The 24,305-nt window shown below is 36.4% G+C and overlaps 6 protein-coding genes across 6 annotated transcripts; all 6 read left to right on the top strand.

Moving 5' to 3' along the window:
- Positions 1-2,866: 2,866 nt before the first annotated feature.
- On the top strand, positions 2,867-3,847 carry LOC136707389 (olfactory receptor 51I1-like). Its single transcript, XM_066681464.1, has one exon. It carries the CDS (start codon positions 2,867-2,869, stop codon positions 3,845-3,847), a length of 981 nt encoding a protein of 326 aa, XP_066537561.1.
- Positions 3,848-9,260: 5,413 nt separating this feature from the next.
- Positions 9,261-10,250, top strand: LOC136707311 (olfactory receptor 52K2-like). Its single transcript, XM_066681340.1, has one exon. It carries the CDS (start codon positions 9,261-9,263, stop codon positions 10,248-10,250), a length of 990 nt encoding a protein of 329 aa, XP_066537437.1.
- A 4,296-nt stretch (positions 10,251-14,546) lies between these two features.
- Positions 14,547-15,527, top strand: LOC136707229 (olfactory receptor 7G1-like). The gene has a single exon (XM_066681220.1). It carries the CDS (start codon positions 14,547-14,549, stop codon positions 15,525-15,527), a length of 981 nt encoding a protein of 326 aa, XP_066537317.1.
- A 1,841-nt stretch (positions 15,528-17,368) lies between these two features.
- LOC136707147 (olfactory receptor 52B2-like) lies at positions 17,369-18,334 on the top strand. Its single transcript, XM_066681102.1, has one exon. The coding sequence runs from the start codon at positions 17,369-17,371 to the stop codon at positions 18,332-18,334; it is 966 nt and encodes a 321-aa protein (XP_066537199.1).
- Positions 18,335-20,264: 1,930 nt separating this feature from the next.
- LOC136707068 (olfactory receptor 7G1-like) lies at positions 20,265-21,233 on the top strand. Its single transcript, XM_066680982.1, has one exon. It carries the CDS (start codon positions 20,265-20,267, stop codon positions 21,231-21,233), a length of 969 nt encoding a protein of 322 aa, XP_066537079.1.
- Positions 21,234-23,070: 1,837 nt separating this feature from the next.
- On the top strand, positions 23,071-24,039 carry LOC136706998 (olfactory receptor 1E16-like). Its single transcript, XM_066680857.1, has one exon. It carries the CDS (start codon positions 23,071-23,073, stop codon positions 24,037-24,039), a length of 969 nt encoding a protein of 322 aa, XP_066536954.1.
- Positions 24,040-24,305: the final 266 nt, after the last annotated feature.

The following is a 24,305-nucleotide window of genomic DNA, read 5'->3' as shown; positions in this document are numbered from 1 at the left end:
ACCACAGAAAAGAAAGGGCAATTTGTACACAGATGGAATGTAATACATGAATCCACGAACATGTCCAAAAGCCTGGAGAAAAGCTGAGTTCTTTATTAGAGCCTTGTTTGAGCTAACAGAATGCTGTGACTTCGGCGTTGGCATAGATAAAAATTTCTGTAAATGTATCATCATGGGGTGGTAGAAAAATTCCGTTTCAAGGAGATTGCACCTATTGAAGGAACTGATGGTCAGGAATTTGGAAGAAGTTGCTATGCAAGTCAGTATGAAAATGGAGGCTGCAGCAGTTATACATGAACATACTGATAGGCACAACAAACACACCAAACATCATATTAAGCCAAAGGTACAAAATTATGGTCAATGTTGAAAGCTTGGGAAAACAAAACACAGTAAAAATTAAATTTGTCCAGTGAGCAAATCCACTTGGAACACATGCAGTAATATAGTACATTGTAGTAGAGAGTGCCAAACGAGGACACGAGTGAGCAAGCTTACAGAGTGCAGTTACAGTCATATTGCCTGGGAGTTATGGGCAAAGCTGATGAGTTGCCAGAGTAATGGGCTTTAAAGTTGTTAGCAGTAGCACAGGCAGAAATTGACCATTTGGAGGACACAATTTTTTGTGGCAGTGGGGAAGTTGCAGTCTTGAGCTCACTTTATACAGCACCTAGTGCTGGTATGCCTTGGGCTTGTATGCCAACAAATCTCATATGTGGTTGCAACTTTCTGAAATAGAGTGAAGGAATACAAGAATGGTTAATCTTATATTAAATTATTTAATGTGATTTTTATGTACAAAGAATGACTTTGATTCTAAAAGTCAGCCAGCTTTATTGCCATCACAGATGTGTTGGGATGTCCATGACATGGTACTAACATTAGATCTATCTAAAAGCAGAGCTGTAACTTTTAATATTGTGTATAGTTTTTCAGCATTGACATGTTGCCCTCAGTGCTGCCGCACTGACTGAGACTCCATTGGCTGCAGCACTAAGTAACGGATAGCTAAATCTGACTGCTGATTGTGTAAATAAAAGTGATGACCAATGAGAGGTTTATTCTCTCTTTAGGAAACATGTAATACCTCCTACCAGCTGAGGTGGATCTACAGAACATCTTTTCTCAAACAAATCATCCATCTTAACAGTCCAAAAGAGCCTACACAATAAAAGCTGTGGAGGCGTCAAAAACACATTCCTCAAATGTAGTTCTGTTAGGACTCTGCCTTGGCTCTGGCGGACTACAAACATGCCCATATGCTGTTAACAATGGTCCGTTAAACCATTTTAACTTTGGCTGCATCGGACCCTGACCTGGAAGCATATCAACCAATAGCGTGGATTGGTGGGTACAGACTGTCAGTCTGTACGGATGACAACCCAAAATGCAGGAAAGGCTAATCGATGCAGTGCACTCTTTTCCATTCCTGTATTATGCCAGATTTGCAGAATATAAAGATTAATTTTTCAATGGTCCATGTTTCGTTCCAGTTGTAAAATGTCTTATTAACATGCACAAGAGCTGAATGTGCATGCGCCTACTGCCCCGCCTGTGCTTTGTCTGGTGTGTAGGCACCATAAGGAACATGGATTTTAGTGTCCAAATACAGGATGATTCTCACTATCTAGGATAGTTTGGCAACTCTAATCATATCCCCTCATGCCCCAGCTCTGACTGTTTGTGTGGAGCAGTCAAAAAGTGGAGCGTGTCCGTGCATGTGCACTCACACACAGGGAAGGAGCTCTGTCTGACTGGCTGGACTTGGCTCACCAGTTTCTACCCCCTGGTTGTTAATGGTTCTCCATTTTTGGGGGAATGTAGTTAAATGTTTCTTCTTGAATTTGTTTTATGTTGTTTTATTGCCACATGAATATGTCAAAAGGAACAATGTGAATTTAATTGGCCTACAATCTACTGCAGAAGTGCCACTCCTGCTGTTTATTTACAGTGAAGAACACTAGACAGGTCCGATCAGACCTAACTGTGACTTTTTCAATACGTATGCACTTGTTCACTTTACTTAGTTGTTATACAATTATCTTGCACTACAGTCTACTCTGCCTTTTACATCCAGTATCCTACCTCCTCCTATTACAATTATTTTGCACTACTGTTTTTCACTGCTTTGTAAATCAGGTTATTGTCTTCAGTCAGTGTCCCATTGACTCATGTATGTCTATCAGTGAGCTACTGGTATCGTATGTCCTGCACTTGTCTTCTGTTTGTTCACATTCATATATTTCAATTCTTAGCTTAGTTGAATTTAGTCTATTTTTTGTTAAATGTTACTGCATCTTGGAGAGGAGAGTAACATAATTTCAACCCTTTGCATGTCCTGTACATAAGCAGAATTGACAATAAAACTCTCTTGACTCTCTTGACTCTTTAGACAAATAAAGAAATGCAAGGAATCATTAACCACCCCCCACACCCATGGACACACACACACCCACACCCATGGACAAAATAGAGATCCTATACGTCATCCATGTTTTTGTTTTGCTGTAGACTGGTTTCATACATTTGGGAATCTGAAAGGACTTGCTTCTATTATGAAAGGTATAAAAACATCATGCATGATGAACGGCTGCATATTTACACATATTAACACATCTGATAGAGCCCTCTTTTAAGCAGCTCTGTGTCCATACCATCTGTGGTTCTCCATTTTTAAAAGAGTAAAATTCTATTATTAGTTTAATTATTAATTTAATTAGCGTTTTCTGGACATGGTTCTTGTTGTTTATTGGGTAAGCAATTTACTTACTACTTAAAATAAGGCTAAATTGTGGCCACTTGTCTGCTTTCTGCATTTGTTTTTCCCCTTCACTTTAGGTCATCTCAGAATTGAAACATATATATTATGGATTCTAATTTCTCCATATACACAACCTCTCTAACATTGGATCCCCTGGACATACCTCCATATCATGTTTTTTCAGCATTTTTAATAGGAACTCTTACATATTGTGCCATCTTAGTTTTCAATTTGACTATAATTCTAACAATTATTTTCAACAGGAAGCTTCATAAGCCTATGTACATTCTATTATTTAACATGCCAGTCAATGATATAATGGGTTCTACATCCTTTTTCCCTCAGCTGGTATCTAGTATACTGTCACAGAATAGATACATCAATTACTCTGCTTGTTTTGTTCAAGCTTTACTGACCCACCTGTATGGAGCTGGATCTTTTCTTATTCTCACTGCTATGGCTTATGACAGATATATTGCCATTTGTTGTCCACTGAAATATAACATCTTGATGACTCCAAACAACTTGCTGAAAATAATCACTATAATGTGGACCATAGATTTTACTATGATTGGTTTACTACTTGCACTGAATTACCGCAAAAAGATTTGCAGCACCAACATTGTGGACATTTTCTGCAATAATCCATCCTTGATGAAGCTCATATGTGAGGATATACAGCCAAATAACTATTATGGACTGTTTATAGTAGCTTTTTATACAGCTCTCCCTCTGCTGATAGTGATATTCACATACATTCAGATCCTAATGACTGTAGTGATTAAAAGGCAGTCTGATGCCAAAAGTAAGGCTATTCAAACTTGTGGTACACACCTAGTTGTTTTCCTATGTTTAGAATTTTGTGCAACCTGTGTCTTGTTAGCACATAGATTTGAGGCAGCATCCCCAAACTTACGAAGGGCCACAGGTGCTTCTGTGATGATATTTCCCCCTATTGTTAATCCTCTGGTGTATGGACTGAAAACTAAAGAAATTCGACAAAGTATTACTTTATTTTTCTATAATAAAATCTCCTCACACAAACAAAATGACAAAATCAGGCAGGTTAAAAAGCAACTGCAGTAAGAAATGTATTGCTCTGAGTTAGACTAAGAGTCAAATGTACTGTAATTAAATAACTTTTTAAATTTAAACCTTTTTGAAAAAGCTTTGCTGTGTTTTTGTCTTTCAGATGAATGAAATGAAATACAAAATTATAAATAAATATAAATATATAAACCGCGACCCTGAAATGGAGAAGCGGAAAAGAAAATGATGATGATGATGATGATAAATATATAAGTTTTAAACTTTTGAATTCTGCTTTAACATGGTTTGACTGACACAGGTAATTGTCATAGTTGGTTTTGTGTACATTCCGAATATATAATCTATATTTATGAAACACAAAATCATTGAATGGAATTCAAACTTCTGTATCCATCTTTGTCTATTTTTATTCTGTTACATAATTTCAACCCAAATTTTCACATTGTGTGACAATTTCATGATGAATGTATCAATAGAATTTCTCAGATAATAATTGATATATTTCAATCTTGACTTCCATTTAAAATTAAATAGGTTTATATTATTATTAATAATATTCACCTATAAACTTATGTGAAAATATGTGTTGTTCATTGGACAGTGACAATTTGAAACTACAGATTTTTCATAAGATGCATCAGATGTGTGTGTGTAGACCTATTTATTATTTACATTATTACTGTATAGCTATTTTTCTTCCATGTCTGTTCATTTATGTTTAAATGTCCTCCCTCACAAATAATATATTGTAAATAAAATTAAAATTCTAATAGTCCTCTGAAGAGGGGAGAAGATGCAGCAGTGTAAATAATAATTACACTGAAAATGCAAATAACAATTGAAGAGTTTTATGTACATCATTTTTCATATAATACATATGTGTATTTTATGATAAAACTATAGATAAATCTATACATACGTTAAATAGATCAGTACTCAGTACAAAACAAGTAGTGTTCAATTAAAATTACAGAGACTATTTGTTTGCAATAGTTTGTAACGACGTATCCAGCTCAAAGCTGGAGCATACCCTGGAGGGGAACCAGTTCATCACAGGGCAACACACAACACACACAGTTTCATTGACACACTCATGCCTAGGAGTAGCCAATCCACCTACAAATGTGGGTTTTTGGACCATGGGAGGAAAAACAGAGCACCCTGAGCAAGCCAATTCAGGTATGGGGAGAATTCATGATGCTCTTTATAGACAGTAACCCAGAGCAGGGCTTGAACCAACAACCCCGAAACCTTAGGCCTAAAATTTGAGGTATTTGGGGCAGCTGTAGTATTTTAAAATGTGAGCTTGGGATTGGAAGGTCATTGGATCAACCCAACTGTAAAGGACTGCCTTCCCCTTCGAAATGTCTTTTAATGTGAGCTGGTCTACAAGTTTTCACACTTGTCTCCATCTGGTTACAGTCTGATTGGTTATTTAGGGTAAGGTTTTGACTGCATTCTGACAGGAATGTTCTATATAGTGGTGACTCAATTAGGGTGAGTGTTAATCACTGTGTAGTTATTTGGTGCCATACATAGCAGGCTACTTAACTGTGCATATCAGTCTCAGTGTGGTCAGCATTTTCCCAGGATCATACTCTGTGACTGGTTTAATCTCAAGAGTCTCACAAGAAGGCACTGAACGTAAATGTTAGATTTCCAAGTTACAGTTGTTAAAGGGCGTTACTAGCATCTTATGGTCTGTTACTAGTTAAATTGCTCCAGCTCATTTGGAATATCTGTTAAACTTTTCATTTGCTCACACTCCTGTTAAATGCTATATTTTTATTTGGCTGTAACATGCTTCTGCATCCATGAGTCATCTGGAAATACATGCCACCAGTTTCCACTGTTTTCTGTTGAGTTGAAGGAGAATGCCTTTCAGCCCATGACTGTGATCATCTGCAGATAGTATCATTGTTTTTTTTGTGTTCCAAAAACACACAAAGTAGTGTCTGCCATCAGTGCTACACATATTGAAACATTTATTGCATTCCATATGTGTACAAAATACTAGTCAAATTTTTCAAGCACCCTCTCAAAGTCTCTTCTATGTGTTCCTTTCGCAACTAAGTGAAAAAATGGTAGATGTTTTCTGACTCACTCCTCATATCATATATCAGGCTGCTCACCTGCAGAGAGTCATCCTACATTTCCATGCTTGTGGTGGTTTTGACTTTTGAAAGCACTGCTTTCAATCCAGGTATGTCACAATATAGGAACAGTGTGTCATGTGGCTCTGGTGCAAGTTACCAAAGAAAGAAGATGAAACACATGGTCAAAGTAACTGTGTTTTAGCTGTAGTTTGGCCTCAGCTGAGAGGGAGTTGGCAGATGATGGAATCCGGACAGGGCTGGTGACTTGCAGGAGAGTGCCCAACCAGTAAAATGTGATGGAGAAAGGCCCTGCCATCTTCGTTATAAAATGTATGAAGGACCCACATGGACATGCTGACCTAGTTTTAACTAAACAGTTAAGAAAAATCTGTTTTAAATTATATTTGTAATATTTTATATCAGGTGCCAAATTAGGTCTAGTTTACACATATCCCAGTCAAATGTAGCTGGGCCCCACAAAGAAACACTGAAAATTCACTAAAAATGTAATCTTATTCTGGATTGATGAGCAGAACAATAGAACACCACATGCCTGTACCGGTGTGGTGAAAAATGTCCTTCCTGGTCCCTGTTCCAGTGTGTGTGTGTGTGTATGTGTGTGTCAGTGTTGGACAGTAACAAAGTAAATTTAATTTGTGTTTTGCAGAATTGCAGAAATTGCTCAAACTATGCTCTGCAACTATGTAGACAGAACTTAAAGGAAGAACTTAAAGGAATGCTCTGTAATATATTTACCTTAAAATTACAGCTTCAATATTATTGTGATGCTTCACTGACCTGTAATTGTGCCTCTGTCGTTGCTTTTCAGGGGTCAGCACTGCAGAAACTGCACTATGTAACATTTGAATGTAGGCTAGGAAACCACTCCTTTCCTACCCCTGACCTACCGGTTTCAGTACAGTTGTGTAAAGGTTAATTGCACTACAGGGAGCCCCAGGAGCAGACAAAAAAAATAAAAATTGCCTCGTGTTCCTAAGTGAGTAACAAAACTATTATGCACAAGTGTCCTATGCCATTGTGAATGTTTATACTTGTGCTCTGGTGTTTGCATCACTCTGTAATTACACCACTCAACCACTAGGACTGAATTCCAAACATATTTTTCAACCCTATGTAGTACACAATGTATTGGTGTAGAGGTATTCGATGTATGAACCTTTAACCTGCACTATTAAAGGAGTGTAATGTAGAGTGCCGCCCTTAGGTTCAACACAGAAGCATAAATTGGGTTTTACATTCAGGTGACAGCTACCTTGGGTGTATGTAATAGTTGATATAACATAATTCATTATATTTCATCTTTGGCACACTTAGGAAGGTTTTTTCATTCACCTATAAAATTACTATTATAAAGATAAATGTTTTTCATTGGACAGTGACCATTTGAAACTTCAATATGCACAAACAAATTGTGTGCTTTCAGTTTGTATTTTTAAGCAATTTACATACTACTCAAACGAAGACTAAGCAAACTGGTGGCACTTGTCTGCTTTCTGCATTATGTTGTTCTTTGTGTCCCACCTCATTGTAGGTCATCTGAAAATTTAACCATATATAAATCATGGATTTAAATTTCTCCATATACATGACCTCTCTGACATTGGAGACCCTGGACATAGCTCCATCTCATATTTTCCCAAAATTTTTAATAGGAACCCTTACATATTGTGCCATTTTGGTTTTCAATTTGACTATAATTCTAACAACAGCTTTCAACAGGAAACTTCATAAACCTATGTACATTCTATTGTTTAACATGCTGGTCAATGATATAATGCTTTCCAAAGCATTTTTCCCTCAGCTGATGTCTAGTATACTTTCTCAGAATAGATTTATGAGTTATTCAGCTTGTTTTTTTCAAGCGTTTGTCACCCACCTGTATGGAGCTGGATCATTTCTTATTCTTACTGCTATGGCTTATGTCAGATACATTGCCATTTGTTGCTAAAAACAATTTTTGCTGATTTTACTGTGGTTGGTTTACTACTTGCATTGAATGTAATTCACTTTTGTGTTTGTTTTTGTCTATTTTTAAGTGTTCTACATAATTTCAAGCCATATTTTGACATTGTGTGACAATTTCATGAAGAATGGACCAGTAGAAATGGTCCAAAATGACTTGCCCTTTGCAGAGTATTTGTTTATTTTATTACCCAGAAATGGATGATTATTTAATTTAATAAGTTATTTTGTAATACCTACCTTTTGGGTTCCATTGGCTATATTTCAGAGTATACAAGTGATTTTTTATTAAGGTGTTTAAATAAAATTCCAGTTATTTATACAATTGAATGTGTGAGTGCAATCAGTGAGTTATTACAAGACAGCCATAAAAACAACTGGCCATTGCAACACTATTTATTATTTTTAAAATTGAACAATAATATATTGTCCATACAGTCATGTAAAATGTAGATAATATTGTTCTGTACCAGTGGAAATAAGTGGTAAAACAAAGAGCCATTTAGGAGCTGAAAGAGCCGGCTCTTTATGAAGAGCCGAGCCAAAAGAGCCGGCTCCCCAAAAAGAGCTGAAATTCCCATCACTAGTTATTGCTGGAATAGGGCTATTCACTGTATAGAACTGTGTACCAGCCCCTACCTTTGCACACCTAAGTTATGGTCTCAGTCACATTAAGAAGGCAAGCATTTCTACAAATTAAATCTTGACAAGGCCACAGCTGTTCACTGAAAACCATTCCAGGTGACAACCTCATGAAGCTGATTAAGTGAGTGTGCAAAGCTGTCATCAAAGCAAAAGGGGGCTACTTTGAAAAATCTACAGTATAAAACTTATTCTGGTTTGTTTAACACTTTGTTGATTACTACATAATTCCATATATGTTCCTTCATAGTTTTAAGGTCTTCCATATTCATTTACAATTTAAAAAAGAATAATAAACAGAGAAAAAACACTAAATGAGAAGATGTCCAAACTTTTGACTGGTTCTATATATACTGAATCTTGATGCAACATGCAGTGTCACAGTCGCACAGCTCCATGGTCCTGGGGTTGTGGGTTCGAGACCCGCTCCAGGTGACTGTCTGTGAGGAGTTTTGTGTGTTCTCTCCATGTCCGTTTGGGTTTACTCCGGGTGCTCCGGTTTCTTCCCACGGTCCAAAAACACACATTGGTAGGTGGATTGGCACTCAAAAGTGCTTGCAGGTGTACGTGTATGTGTGTGTCACCCTATGAAGGACTGGCAGCCCCTCCAGTGTGTTCTTGCTTACAGTCAAAGAATGAATGAGCATTATTGAGATGAATCCGCATTACTTTGTTCTTTGTGTCCCACCTCACTGTAGGTAATCTGAAAATTGAACCATATGTAAATCATGGATTTTAATTTCTCCATATACACGACCTCTCTGACACTGGAGATCCTCGATATACCTCCATCTCATATTTTCCCAACATTTGTAATAGGAACCCTTACATATTGTGCCATTTTGGTTTTCAATATGACTATAATTCTAACAATAGCTTTCAACAGGAAACTTCATAAACCTATGTACATTCTATTGTTTAACATGCCAGTCAATGATATAATGGGTTCCACAGCATTTTTCCCTCAGCTGGTGTCTAGTATAATTTCTCAGAATAGATTTATTAGTTATTCATCTTGTTTTTTTCAAGCTTTTGTTGCCCACCTGTATGGAGCTGGATCATTTCTTATTCTCACTGCTATGGCCTATGACAGATACATTGCCATTTGTTGTCCACTGAAATATAACTCCTTGATGACACCAAACAACTTGCTAAAAATAATCCTTACAATGTGGACCATAGATTTTACTGTGGTTGGTTTACTACTTGCACTTTCTTATCACAAAGAGATTTGCAGCACAAAAATTGTGGATATGTTCTGTAATAATCCATCTTTGGTGAAGCTTATATGTGGAGACACAAGGTTAAATAACTATTATGGACTGTTTACAATAGCATCATTTAATGGCCTGTTACTGCTGGTAGTAATATTCACATATGTCCAAATCTTAATGAACGTTATGATTAAAAGACAGTCTGAGGCCAAAAGTAAGGCCATTCAGACCTGTGGTACACACCTAATTGTTTTCTTATTCTATGAATTTTGTGTAGTCTGTGTCCTATTAGCACACAGATTTGAGGCAGCGTCACCAAATTTACGCAGGGCCACTGGTGCTTCTATGATGATATTTCCTCCTATAGTTAATCCTCTAGTGTATGGACTGAAAATTAAAGAAATTCGACAAAGTATTACTTTATTTCTCTACAGGAAAATTTCCTCACAGAAACAAAATGACAAAATCAGGATAAAAAGTAGAAAACATGTTAGTGTGAGTTAGGCTAAGGGTCTCAAATGTTTTATGATTAAATACCTTGATTTCATTTTAAGCCTTTATGAAATATTTGCTGTGATTTTGTTTGTAAGATGAACATAAAGGAAATATAAAATTATATATAAATAAAAATATATACCTCATATTTATAAATAAGTGCATTACTATAATATTTGTTTTTTTTTATCAAAATTTAATCATTTTAATTCATTTAAAACAGATGCTTAGGTCTGTTTTTCAGTGACACTTTTTGAAAATTTGGATTCTGATTTATATTCTGTGAACAGACAAAGTAAATTTCATAGTCTGTGTTATAATGTAGTAGTGTGCTACATAATTTCAAGCCAAATTTTCACATTGTGTGACAATTTCATGAAGAATAGACCAGTAGAATACACCTATAAAATTGCTATTTTGATGATACTTGCTTTTCGTTTAAATTTGAAACTTCAATTCAGAATTTTCATCAGATGCAACATTTTAATATCAAGTACTTTGACAGTTCATTCATTCCTTTATTCAATGTCTGTAAGTGCGTATCCAGTTCATGGTTGAGGTGGGTACGGATCCTACCTGGAATCATTGGCTGCAAGGCAGGAACACACACTGGAGGGGGCGGCAGTCTCTTACAGGGTGTCTCACACACACACACACACACACACACACACACAAACACACACACACACACACACACACACACACACAGCCCTATGGATGTTTTTGAGTAACCAATCCACCTACCAACATGTGTTTTTGGACCATGGCAGGAAACCAGAGCATCTGGAGGAAACCCACATGGACATGGGAAGAACACATCAATCTCCTCACAGACAGTCACCCAGAGTGTGACTTCAACTCACAAACTCCAGGTCCTTGGAGCTGTGTGACTGCGAAACTACCTGCTGCGTACATGACATTTCGTACATGTAGCACCACAAAGTGCTTTACAGAGGAAAAAAAAAACATGTGTTTATTTAATAAGAAACCTATAAATCAACTTGTAGAACATTCAGTATAAAAAGAGTAGTGCTTGATTAAAAGCTAGATTACAGAGACTACAACTTTCCAGTAGGACATGTTAGAAATCCTGAAAGTCACTCATATTGGCGCTCGAACACAAAATCCTAGAGCTCTGTGACAGCAGCACTACCTGTTGTGCCACTGTGTCAGCCCAGAATACAGAGACTTATTTCTGTACTGTGCTTTACTGTCTAAGAGGAAAAGAGCTCCACAGCTAAGATGCATAGTAAAAGAAAAATGGCATTTTCATGTTTCACCCATGGTCTAATATTTGGCACAGTAGTGGCCTATTGGTAAAGAAACAGGTCTGGGACTGGATGGTCACTTGTTCAATCCCCACAACAGGTGGGAAAACCAAGGGTAGGGAAGTGGAGGAACAGGGATGTCCACCTCCCTCAGTCCATGGCTAAGGTCCCCTTGATCAAGGCATCTAAACCCCATCTGCAGTCTAGGTGCTGGGGATGCCTGACCACTGCCCCATGTGTGTTTTCACTGCTACAGTTGGTTTAAATGTAGAAGACACATTTAGTTGCACATTATACAATATCAATCGCACACATGACTTTTGTCTGCATTTACAAAAGGCCAGAAACAAGCGATCTAAAATAGCAATCTAGAATCGGCAGAATCACTGTATACATTGAGGTAAACAGGAGCTATTTCATTCAGAGCATGCTGCCAACATATCTGGTGACCAGGAGGCATACAGCTTAGCCAGAGTCAACCTCAGAAGAAGCATCTCAAAGGATAAATATGGTTAGAAGCAGTGAACTGAAGAGCACTTCATCTCCTCTCAACTTCAGTGTGTGTAACAAGGCAAACACACAATGACTGAGTAGCACTGCACTGCCCCCCCTCAACCCCACCCCAACTGTGCCTCGTTGCCCAATGAGGTCAATCATTTTATGCTCGCTTCGACTGGGGAAATTAGGTACTCTTTTACAAGATAGATTTTCCAACAGGTTAGAAGCCATCACACTCTGCACCATAGACATCTGTTACTCTCTGTGCTGGGTGAATGCTTGCAAGGCAGCAGGCCAGGATGTAGTAACTGGCCGGGTGCTTAAAGTTGTGTCGAGCAGATGGCTGGTGTCTTCACAGAGATTTTCAACCTGTCACTGGCCAAAGCGGTTGGCCCGAATATCTTTAAGACTGCCACCATTGTGCCAGTGCTGATACATTCAACTGTTTCTGCCCTGAATGACCTCTGCCCTGTCACACTTACTCCCTAGGTCTTCAAAATTCTAGATTTTTCTCATGTGAAATCATGTCTGCCAGCTGCAATGGACCCACACCAGTTTGCCACTACCACTGAAACAGGTCAACTGATAATGCCATCTCTACAACACTAAACATTGTCCTGGACTGACAAAACTCATATGTCAGAGTGCTGTTCACTGCCTTTAGTTCACTTTTCAAGACTGTGATTACCAAGCTTAGCCAGCTCTCTGCACAGCAATCTTTCTGCAGTTGGATTCTGGACTTCCTGACTAACAGACCCCAGTTTCTTAAAATAGACAAATTCTTCTTATCCACTATCACCTCGAACACTGGTGTGCCACAAGGTTGTGTTTTGAGCCCCCTCCTGTACTTCCTATTCATCTAGGACTGTGTTCCTCTTTATGGCTCAAACACCATAATCAAGTTTGTGATGATACCACGGTGATAGGCCTGATGAGAGGTGACAATGAAGGGGGTGAGGTCACAGGGATGAGAATCTGGTGGTGTGGTGCAACAAAAACAACCTGGAACTCACCACACAGAAGACCAAATGGATCCTAGTGGACGTTATGAGAGTTAGGAACCAGGCACACACTCCAATCTACATCAGCAGAGCTGAGGCAGAATGTGTGCCTGACTTCAAGTTCCTTGGCATCCATATTTCTGAGGCTCTCACCTCATTACTGAACTCCTCCTCTATGGTCAAAAAGGCACAACAGTGCCTTTGCTTCTTATGAAACCCTCAAGAAAGCTCAATGGTGTCCCAGATTGCTGGTGGATGTCTACCGCTGAGAGCATACTTTATAACTGCTGTGTGGTATAGCAGCTGCTTTGTATCTGACCACAAATCTCTCCAGAGGGTGTTGAAATATGCCCAACACATCACAGGCACTCGGTTACACACCATTAAGAACATGTAGCAGAAGAGCTGTCTGAGCAGGGCAGGGAATGTCATTAATGACCATTCTCACCCTAACTACTGACTTCGTATCCTTCTCCCATCTGGAAGGCATTACAGGAGTCTCCATTCCTGCACCAACAGGCTCAGTAGGAGCTTCTTTCCTGAGGCTGTGACCTTTTATACAACCCCAGTATCCTTTCATTCTATGTATATATTTATTCTATAATCTTTATATGTCATTATACTGTATTTTGCACTTCTATTTACATGATTTATGCATTTCATTGGCTTTGTAACTGTACTCTGCTCAATGACAATCTAATCTAATCTAATGTAATATAATAATAAAAAAACTGAATCTCTGTTATACAAAGACAAATGCTCCTTTCTGACTGTCCAAAAAACACTGGAAAAAATAAACCACATAGAATCACCATGATAAAAATAAAAGTAACCATCCAAACTGTAATGAAGGATAGTTGCAAAAACAAACACCTGTCATGGTATGAGATGTATAACTCTTACTAACATTGTTTGAATGGAATTTTATTATTAATGTCAAATGTAAATAACATTTGAAATAATCTGTAACAAGCACACACAGGGAATTTGATAGTATCCCTAATGACATGTATGTTGTCAGCCTCAATTTTTTTTTTTTTTTATTCTGTTGGGAATTGGAAAGAACTTGGATCTAATATATTTGTTATCAAACCTGGTCCTAGTGGGCCACTGCCCTACATGAAGTTTTATCCTAAATATAATCACATATACTTCATACTTTGGAGGATATTTTAATTAGCTCATTAGTTGCATCAAGTGTGTGGGGAGCAGAAGAATTTCTAAAATATTTAGGGCAGTAGCAAACAAAGACCAGATTTGAGAGACACCGCTCTAATATGACATAAATACAAATGCTGTTCATAACAAACAGATGCATATTTACACATATTAATTCATCTGATAGATTCTTTAAACTGCTAATATCTGTGACTGATTCTATCTGTGATCCATCCTTAGAATATCAATATCATATATATAAATGCTGGAGTTTTCTGGGTAAGCACACTATTTACTACTGAAATGCAGACTAAGCAAATTGTTGCAACTTGTCTGCATTCTGCATTAACCTCATTTTAGGTCATCAAGCTTAAAAAAATATGGATTTTAATTTCTCCATATACACAACCTCTCTGACACTGGAGACCCTGGATATGCCTCCATCTGATATTTTTCCAGCATTTTTACTAGGAACTTTTACATATTGTGCCGTTTTGGTTTTCAATTTGACTATAATTCTAACAATAGCTTTCAACAGGAAACTTCATAAACCTATGTACATTCTATTGTTTAACATGCCAGTCAATGATATAATGGGTTCCACAGCAATTTTCCCTCAGCTGGTGTCTAGTATACTTTCTCAAAATAGATTGATTAGTTATTCAGCTTGTTTTTTTCAAGCTTTACTCAGCCACCTGTATGGAGCTGGATCATTTCTTATTCTCACTGCTATGGCTTATGACAGATACATTGCCATTTGTTGTCCACTGAAATATAACTCCTTGATGACACCAAACAACTTGCTAAAAATAATCCTTACAATGTGGACCATAGATTTTACTGTGGTTGGTTTACTACTTGCACTTTCTTATCGCAAAGAGATTTGCAGCACAAAAATTGTGGACTTGTTCTGCAATAATCCATCTTTGGTGAAGCTTATATGTGATGATACAAGTTTAAATAACTACTATGGACTGTTTACAATAGCTTCGTTTAATGGCCTTTTACTGCTGGTAGTAATATTCACATATGTCCAAATCTTAATGACTGTTGTGATTAAAAGACATTCTGATGCAAAAAGTAAGGCCATTCAGACCTGTGGTACACACCTAATTGTTTTCTTATTCTATGAATTTTGTGTAGCCTTTGTCGTGTTAGCACACAGATTTGAAACAGCATCCCCTAACTTACGAAGGGCTACAGGTGCTTCTGTGATGATATTTCCTCCTATAGTTAATCCTCTAGTGTATGGACTAAAAACTAAAGAGATTCGACAAAGTATTAATTTATTTTTCAAGAGGAAAATCTCCTCACAAAAACATAATGACAAAATCAGGCAGGTTAAAAAGCAACTTCAGTAGGAAACATGTTAGTTGAAGTGAGGCCAAAATAAAATGTATTATAATTAAATGAATTTATTTTATTTTAAGCCTTTATGAAAACACTTTGGTGTAATTTTGTTTGTCAGATGGATATGGGGGAAATAAAAAATATATACCACTAATTTTTAAATAAGTTCATTACTGTATTATTTGGTTATTTTGGTTTTATTTGTATATTTTGGTTTCTGTTTTATACATTCTGTGAACAGACACAAAAGTAAATGCCATCGCTGGTTAGGTATAACTTATGAATACATAATTTATATTTATGAATCACAAAATCATTGTATGTACTTAAAACGCCTGTGTCTGTTTCTATCTATTTTTAGTGTGCCACAAAATTTCAAGACGCATTTTTAAACTGTGTGACAATTTCATGAAGAATGGGCCAATGAAGAATGCGCCAAAATTACTTGGAATTAAATATTTTTATATTAACTTCCACTGAAACTTAATAAGGTTTTTTTCATTCATCTACAAAATTACTATTGTAAAGATTCTTGTTTTTCATTGGACAGTGTGCACATTGAATTGAAGTTTCAAATTGTCAAAGAATTGTATGCTTTCCTGTCAGCTGATATGCCCATGTATTTAATATGACCTTTTATAACAGTTTATAAATTGATTTGATCTATTTGATGACCTTTTTACCATTGAAGACTATATCAAAGCTGGATAAATTGCATAAAAAATGAAAATAAATCTGAGAACATTTATAACAATCATATGCATTGATCACCTTAAGAGTGATCCCTTAATTAGTTCATTGGTTGTGTCAGGTGTGTTGTGAGCAGAGGAATCTCTTGAATATTCAGGGCTGTGACCCACAAATGCCAAGATCGAGAAGCACTGCTCTAACACAACATGTATAAAAATGTTGTGCATGACTAACAGCTGCATACTTACACATATTTAACACATGTGATAGGTTCTTTAAGCTGCTAGTATTTGTGGCAGATTCTATCTGTGATTCTCCAACTTAGAAAATTAGTGTGATCTTGATGAACACGTATGTGTACTAGGTAAGCAGTTTACATACTACTCAGAAGAAGACTAAAGAAAATTGTTGCCACTTGTCTGCTTTCTGCATTATTTTGCACTTTTTTGTCCACCTCCCATTAGGTAATATGTAAATTGAACCATTTCTCCATATACCAGTGGCGGATGCTGGTCATTCAAGGAGGGGAAGCTCAATTTCAGCCTATATCATAAAATGTGTCAGTTTATTTATATGTAAATTCTACCCTCCGTTCCTTTTCAAGAAAATTATCGGTGACCCTGTTGTACCAACAAGGCGTCTTTTCCAGGGACTTGACTAGTGTCCTCTCAATGGCCAGCAGAGCTAGGCTGCTTAAACAGCCTTGGCACATGTGAAGTGTGTCCGTCCGCCTGTGAGTGCTTTGTGACCTTGGAGGGGCTCAGCAGCACTCGCTGGACAGAAATTGCGATAGAAGTCAGTCTCTAAACACAAGCAGCTACAAAAAACCCATCAGAAATAGAAGCTTAATTTCTCACGTCGTTTTTAACAAAGAAAATGCTGCTAAGAGGTTTAAGAAAGTCTCCGGTTCAACTCAGAACAGAATGAAAATATAATGCTCTCACGGATATTTACACCAAAGGATAGCTGATTCGCTCATTTCGCTGTCAATCAAAAAGGGATTCAGCCTCAGACAATCATCATGCAGAAGCTGAGCGTCCGGGCCACCCAAGGCCAGCCCACTGCCCCATAGACCCCAGGTACTTGTCTGCTTTCTGCATTACTTTGTTCTTTGTGTTCCACCTCACTGTAGGTAATCTGAAAATTGAACCATATGTAAATCATGGATTTAAATTTCTCAATATACACAACCTCTCTGACACTGGAGACCCTGGATATACCTCTATCATTTATTTTCCCATCATTTTTAATAGGAATCCTTACATACTGTACCATTTTGGTTTTCAATATGGCTATAATTCTAACTATTGTTTTCAACAAAAAACTTCATAAGCCTATGTATATTCTATTGTTTAACATGCCAGTCAATGATATAATGGGTTCCACAGCATTTTTCCCTCAGCTGGTGTCTAGTATACTTTCACAGAATAGATCAATCACTTACTCTGCTTGTTTTTTTCAAGCTTTACTGGCCCATGTTTATGGAGCTGGATCATTTCTTATTCTCACTGCTATGGCCTGTGACAGATACATAGCAATTTGTTTTCCACTGAAATATAACACCTTGATGACACCAAACGACTTGGTGAAAATAATCACTATAATATGGACCATAGATTTTACTATGTTTGGTTTACTATTTGCAGTAACTTATCGCAAAGAGATTTGCAGCACAAAAATTGTGGATATGTTCTGTAATAATCCATCCTTGATTAAGCTAATATGTGATGATACAAGGTTAAATAACTACTATGGATTGTTTACAATATCTTTTCATAATGGCCTTTTACTGCTGATAGTGATATTTATATATTTCCAAATCCTAATGACCGTTGTGATTAAAAGACAGTCTGATGCCAAAAGTAAGGCCATTCAGACCTGTGGTACACACTTAATTGTTTTCTTATACTTAGAATTTTGTGCAGCCTTTGACTTATTAGCACACAGATTTGAGACAGCTTCCCCGAATTTACGAAGAGCCACAGGTGCTTCTGTGATGATATTTCCTCCTGTAGTTAATCCTCTGGTATATGGACTGAAAACAAAGGAAATTCGACAGAGTACCCTATTTTTCTGCAAGAAGTTCTCAAAAAAACAGAAAGGCAAAATCAGACGGGTGAAAAAATAACTGCAGTAGGAAATTTGTTAATGTGGCCGATACCAGCTCATTTCTTTAACAGTCTAGATGCCAAGAATGAAATGTTTTCAGATTAAATTACTTTTCAGGACACTGAGGGGATTAAAATCTCCAGCAGCACTTCTGTGTCTGAACCACTCGTACCAGCACAACGCACAATAACAAACCACATTATATGGAAACATTGTGTGCTTTCCTGTCAACTGGACAAAGAGGCAGTAATCAGCAATAAACTTTCATTCATCTCTAATTTTCAGCAGTAGATATGTAACACATATTTATAAATAAAGGCAAAAGTATCATTTGTTGTAATGTTTTAGTCTTCTTCAGTAATAAGGTTTTAACTTTTGTATTCTGCTTTATACAAGCTGTAAACACAACATACAGATTTAGAGCTAGTTATGTACCAAATGTGAATAAATAATCTATATTTATACATAACAGAAATAATCTCTGTCCTCCTCCCTCAGTCCACAGCTGAGGTTTCTTTGTGCAAGGCATCTAACCTCCAACTGCAGCCTGTAAAATTAAAATCATTCACCAAACATAGTCTGTATTATTGCATATATCATTACTTCTTTCACCATGTACTGCATGTTACTGTACATATTGGGGGAAAACAGGAAATCTATAGAAATCTCTGTTTTTTGAAAGGCTGAAAACATGATCTTTGAATGTGAATGACCTTTAAGTGCTTGAATGACATGGCAAGAAATAAAAGTCATTTTACTAAATAATCACAATAGATTTTGCAAAACCATCATCACTTAACACAGTGCATTTCTGCATCAAAAAATTCAACCTAAAACACTATTATTTAAGGTAAAAATGTCCTCGATCATTCAGAGTATTGCTTTAAAATATCTCACTCTAATATGTCATCTGTAATATATTCTGTTACATTACTAACTGTGACTAACGTGTTCTGAATTGTTTTAAGTATTTCAACATTTTCTTACATTTTAAAACAGTGTGAATATGGCAATTATACTATGCTTACTTAAGAAGAATATTCTGTGTTTTTTTACTGTAGCACCTGAGTGAAGTGCATAGGTCCACCTTTTAATTCTTTAAAATGCTACATGATTATTTTCCCATTGGAAAAATTTGCCTTTGATCCAGTATAGTGGCTTTCGAGATGGCAGCAATTTTCCAGACATAGCCTAAAAGATTGCCCTCTCACCCATTACTTGCTGGGCTATAGAGATATAAGTGTGTCCTGTTATCTTGGATTTATAACAATTTAAATATTGATTATTTAAATGATGATTTTGGGCAATGGAAGAATGCATGAAAGCTGGATGAATTTCATCATATTCATGTTCACATTGGATGTTCTCCAGTAATTATAAACCTGGATTAATACTGGATATGTAAATAATGGTCACGAATCATAATTATAAATGTGTACAATAGCCATAATGATGTATTCTGAACTGAACGTTTAATTAAGGTCAAACTGAAATAACATATGAGATCATTTATAACAATCATATGTACTGATCACCTTCGGAGGGATCCCTTAACTCATTAGTTGCATCAGGTGTGTCAGGAGCAGAGGAATTTCTTATATATTCAGGGCTGTGGCCAACAAAGCCCAGGATTGAGAACTGCTCTACCACATCATATATACAAATGCTGTGCTTGACTAAGAGCTGACTATTTACACACATTACACACATGTGATAGGTTCTTTAAGCTGCTAATATTTGTGGCAGATTCTACCTGTGATTCTCCATTCTTACAAAAGTAATGTGGTAAGATATGTATGAACACTGATGGTTTACTGGTTAATCAGTTTACATACTACTCAAATGAACACTAAGCAAATTGTTGCCACTTGTCTGTTTTCTGAATTATTTACTCTGCATTATTATCCTTTGGGTCCCACCTTACTAGAGGTCATAACTATATTTAAATCATGGATTTAAATTTCTCCATATACACAACCTCTCTGACACTGGAGACCCTGGATATACCTCCATCTTATATTTTCCCATCATTTTTAATAGGAACCCTTACATATTGTGCCATTGTGGTTTTCAATATGGCTATAATTCTAACAATTGTTTTCAACAGGAAACTTCATAAGCCTATGTATATTCTATTGTTTAACCTGCCAGTCAATGATATAATGGGTTCCACAACATTTTTCCCTCAGCTGTTGTCTAGTATACTGTCACAGAATAGATCAATCACTTACTCTGCTTGTTTTTTTCAAGCTTTACTGGCCCATGTTTATGGAGCTGGATCATTTCTTATTCTCACTGTAATGGCCTGTGACAGATACATAGCAATTTGTTTTCCACTGAAATATAACACCTTGATGACAGCAAACAACTTACTAAAATTAATCACTATAATGTGGACCATAGATTTTACTATGTTTGGTTTACTACTTGCACTTTCTTATCGCAAAGAGATTTGCAGCACAAAAATTGTTGATATGTTCTGTAATAATCCGTCCTTGATGAAGCTAATATGTGATGATACAAGGTTAAATAACTACTATGGATTGTTTACAATATCTTTTCATAATGGCCTTTTACTGCTGATAGTTATATTTACATATGTCCAAATCCTAATGACCGTTGTGATTAAAAGACAATCTGATGCCAAAAGTAAGGCCATTCAGACCTGTGGCACACACCTAATTGTTTTCTTATTCTTAGAATTTTGTGCAACCTTTGTCTTATTAGCACACAGATTTGAGACAGCTTCCCCAAATTTACGAAGAGCCACAGGTGCTTCTGTGATGGTATTTCCTCCTATAGTTAATCCTCTGGTATATGGACTGAAAACAAAGGAAATTCGACAGAATATTGCCCTATTTTTCTGCAAGAAGTTCTCAAAAAAACAGAAAGGCAAAATCAGACGGGTGAAAAAGTAACTGCAATGTAATGGCTGATACCAGCTCACTTTAACAGTCTGGATGCCAAGAATGAAATGTTTTCAGATTAAATTACGTTTTTACTAGAAGACATTATATGGAAACATTGTGTGCTTTCCTGTCAGCTGGACAAAGAGGAAGTAATCAGTAATATACTTTCATTCGTTTGTAATATTTTGCAATAGATATGTACCACATATTTATAAATAAATGCATAAGTATTATTTCATGTAATGTTTTTAAAGCCTTCTTCAGTAATAAGATTTTAACTTTTTGATTGTGCTTTATACAAGCTGTAAACATGACATCCAGTCCTATAGCTAGTTATGTTAAAAATATGTATAAATAATCTATATTTATACATAACAGAAATTATCAAATTAAAATTGAGAAGCATTAGTTGCTTCAAATTAAATCCATCAGAAGCTGTCCTCCTCCCTCAGTCCAAAGCTGAGGTTTCTTTGTGCAAGGCATCTAACCTCCAACAACAGTCTGTAAAGTTAAATCCCTCACCAAACATAGTATGTATTATTGCATATATCATTACTTCTTCCAACATGTACTGCAAGGTACTGTACATATGGGGGCGGGGGGTGGGGGGGGGTAGGAAATCTATAGATATTTCTGTCTATTGCTAGATTGAAAACATGATCTTTGAATGTGAATGACCTTTAAGTGCTTGAATGACACTGCAGGAAAAAAGTCATGTTACTAAATAGTCACATGGGCAACTGAGTTTGTAAAACCACCATCACTTAGCACAGTCCATTGCTGCATCGAAAAAATACGACCTAAAACAGTATTTTCTGAGGTAAACAGGTCCTTGATCATTGAGAGTATAACTTTAAAATATCTCGCTCTGATATGTCATCTGTAATGTATTCTGTTACATTACTAACTCTGACTAACATGTTCTAAATTGTTTTAAGTATTTCAACTTTTTCTTACATTTTAAAACAGTGTAAATAGGGCAATAATATTCTGCTTATTTAAGATGAATATTCTGTATTTTTTTACTGTAGCACCTAAGTGAAGTGCATAGGTCCCCATTTTACTTCTTTAAAATGATAAATGACAATTTTTCCATTAGAAAAATGTGCCTTTGATCCACTGTAGTGGCTTTCAAGATGGCAGCAATGTTCCAGACATAGCCTAAAAGATTGCCCTCTCACCCATTACTTGCTGGGCTATAGAGATATAAGTGTGTCCTGTTATCTTGGATTTATAACAATTAAATATTGATAATTTATATGATGATTTTGGGCAGTGGAAGAATGTATGAAAGCTGGATGAATTTCATTATATTCATGTTCACATTGGATGTTGTCCAGTAATTATAAACCTGGATTAATACTGAATATGTAAATAATGGTCACAAATCATAATTATAAATTTGTTTAATAGCCATACTGATGTAATCTGAACTGAACTTTTAATTAAGGTCAAACTGAAATAACATATGAGATCATTTATAACAATCATATGCACTGATCACCTTCAGAGAGATCCCTTAACTCATTAGCTGCATCAGGTGTGTCGGGAGCAGAGGAATTTCTTAAATATTCAGGGCTGTGGCCCACAAGGCCCAGGATTGAGAAATGCTCTACCACAACATATATAAAAAATGCTGTACATGACTAACAGCTGAATATTTACACACATTACACACATGTTGTAAGATATGTTTGAACACTGATGTTTACTGGGTAAGAAATTTGCATACTACTCAAATGAACACTAAGAACATTTTTGCCACTTGTCTGCTTTCTGCATTATTGATTCTGCATTATGATTCTTTGAGTCCCACCTCACTATAGGTCATAACCATATTTAAATCATGGATTTAAATTTCTCCATATACACAACCTCTCTGACACAGGAAACCTTGGATATACCTCCATCTCATATTTTATCAACATTTTTAATAGGAATCCTTACATACTGTACCATTTTGGTTTTCAATATGGCTATAATTCTAACTATTGTTTTCAACAAAAAACTTCATAAGCCTATGTATATTCTATTGTTTAATCTGCCAGTCAATGATATAATGGGTTCCACAGCATTTTTCCCTCAGCTGGTGTCTAGTATACTGTCACAGAATAGATCAATTACTTATTCTGCTTGTTTTGTTCAAGCTTTACTGTCCCATGTATATGGAACTGGATCATTTCTTATTCTCACTGCTATGGCCTATGACAGATACATAGCAATTTGTTGTCCACTGAAATATAACACCTTGATGACAGCAAACAACTTGCTGAAAATAATCACTATAACATGGACCATAGATTTTACTATGATTGGTTTACTACTTGCACTTTCTTATCGCAAAGAGATTTGCAGCACAAAAATTGTTGATATGTTCTGTAATAATCCGTCCTTGATGAAGCTAATATGTGATGATACAAGGTTAAATAACTACTATGGATTGTTTACAATAGCTTTTGTAAATGGCATTTCACTGCTGATAGTAATATTCACATATGTTCAAATCTTAATGACTGTTGTGATTAAAAGACAGTCTGATGCCAAAAGTAAGGCCATTCAGACCTGTGGTACACACCTAATTGTTTTCTTATTCTTAGAATTTTGTGCAACCTTTGTCTTATTAGCACACAGATATGAGGCAGCATCATCAAACTTACGAAGAGCCACAGGTGCTTCTGTGATGATATTTCCTCCTATAGTTAATCCTCTGGTATATGGACTGAAAACAAAGGAAATTCGACAGAGTATTGCCCTATTTTTCTGCAAGAGGTTCTCAAAAAAACAGAAAGACAAAATCAGACGGGTGAAAAAGTAACTTCAGTAGGAAATGTGTTAATGAGGCTGATACCAGCTCATTTTTAGCAGTCTGGATGTCAAGTGTACCTCATATTTATAAAAAAAATGGATAAATATTATAACATTTTTTAAATATCCCCCTTAGTGATCCACAGACATCTCTGTTCATTACAAGGCTGAAAACATTACCTTTGGATGTGCATGACCATTGAGCACTCAGATGAGACAGCAAGAAAAATGCTGCTAAATAGTCACATGGGCAATTGACTACTTTGGAAAACCACT

This window comes from Hoplias malabaricus, chromosome 1, assembly GCF_029633855.1.
Source record: "Hoplias malabaricus isolate fHopMal1 chromosome 1, fHopMal1.hap1, whole genome shotgun sequence".
NCBI classification, from domain to species: Eukaryota; Metazoa; Chordata; class Actinopteri; order Characiformes; family Erythrinidae; genus Hoplias; species Hoplias malabaricus.
The sequence above is the reverse complement of the archived record's forward strand: the minus strand, read 5'-3'. Positions and strand labels throughout refer to the sequence as shown.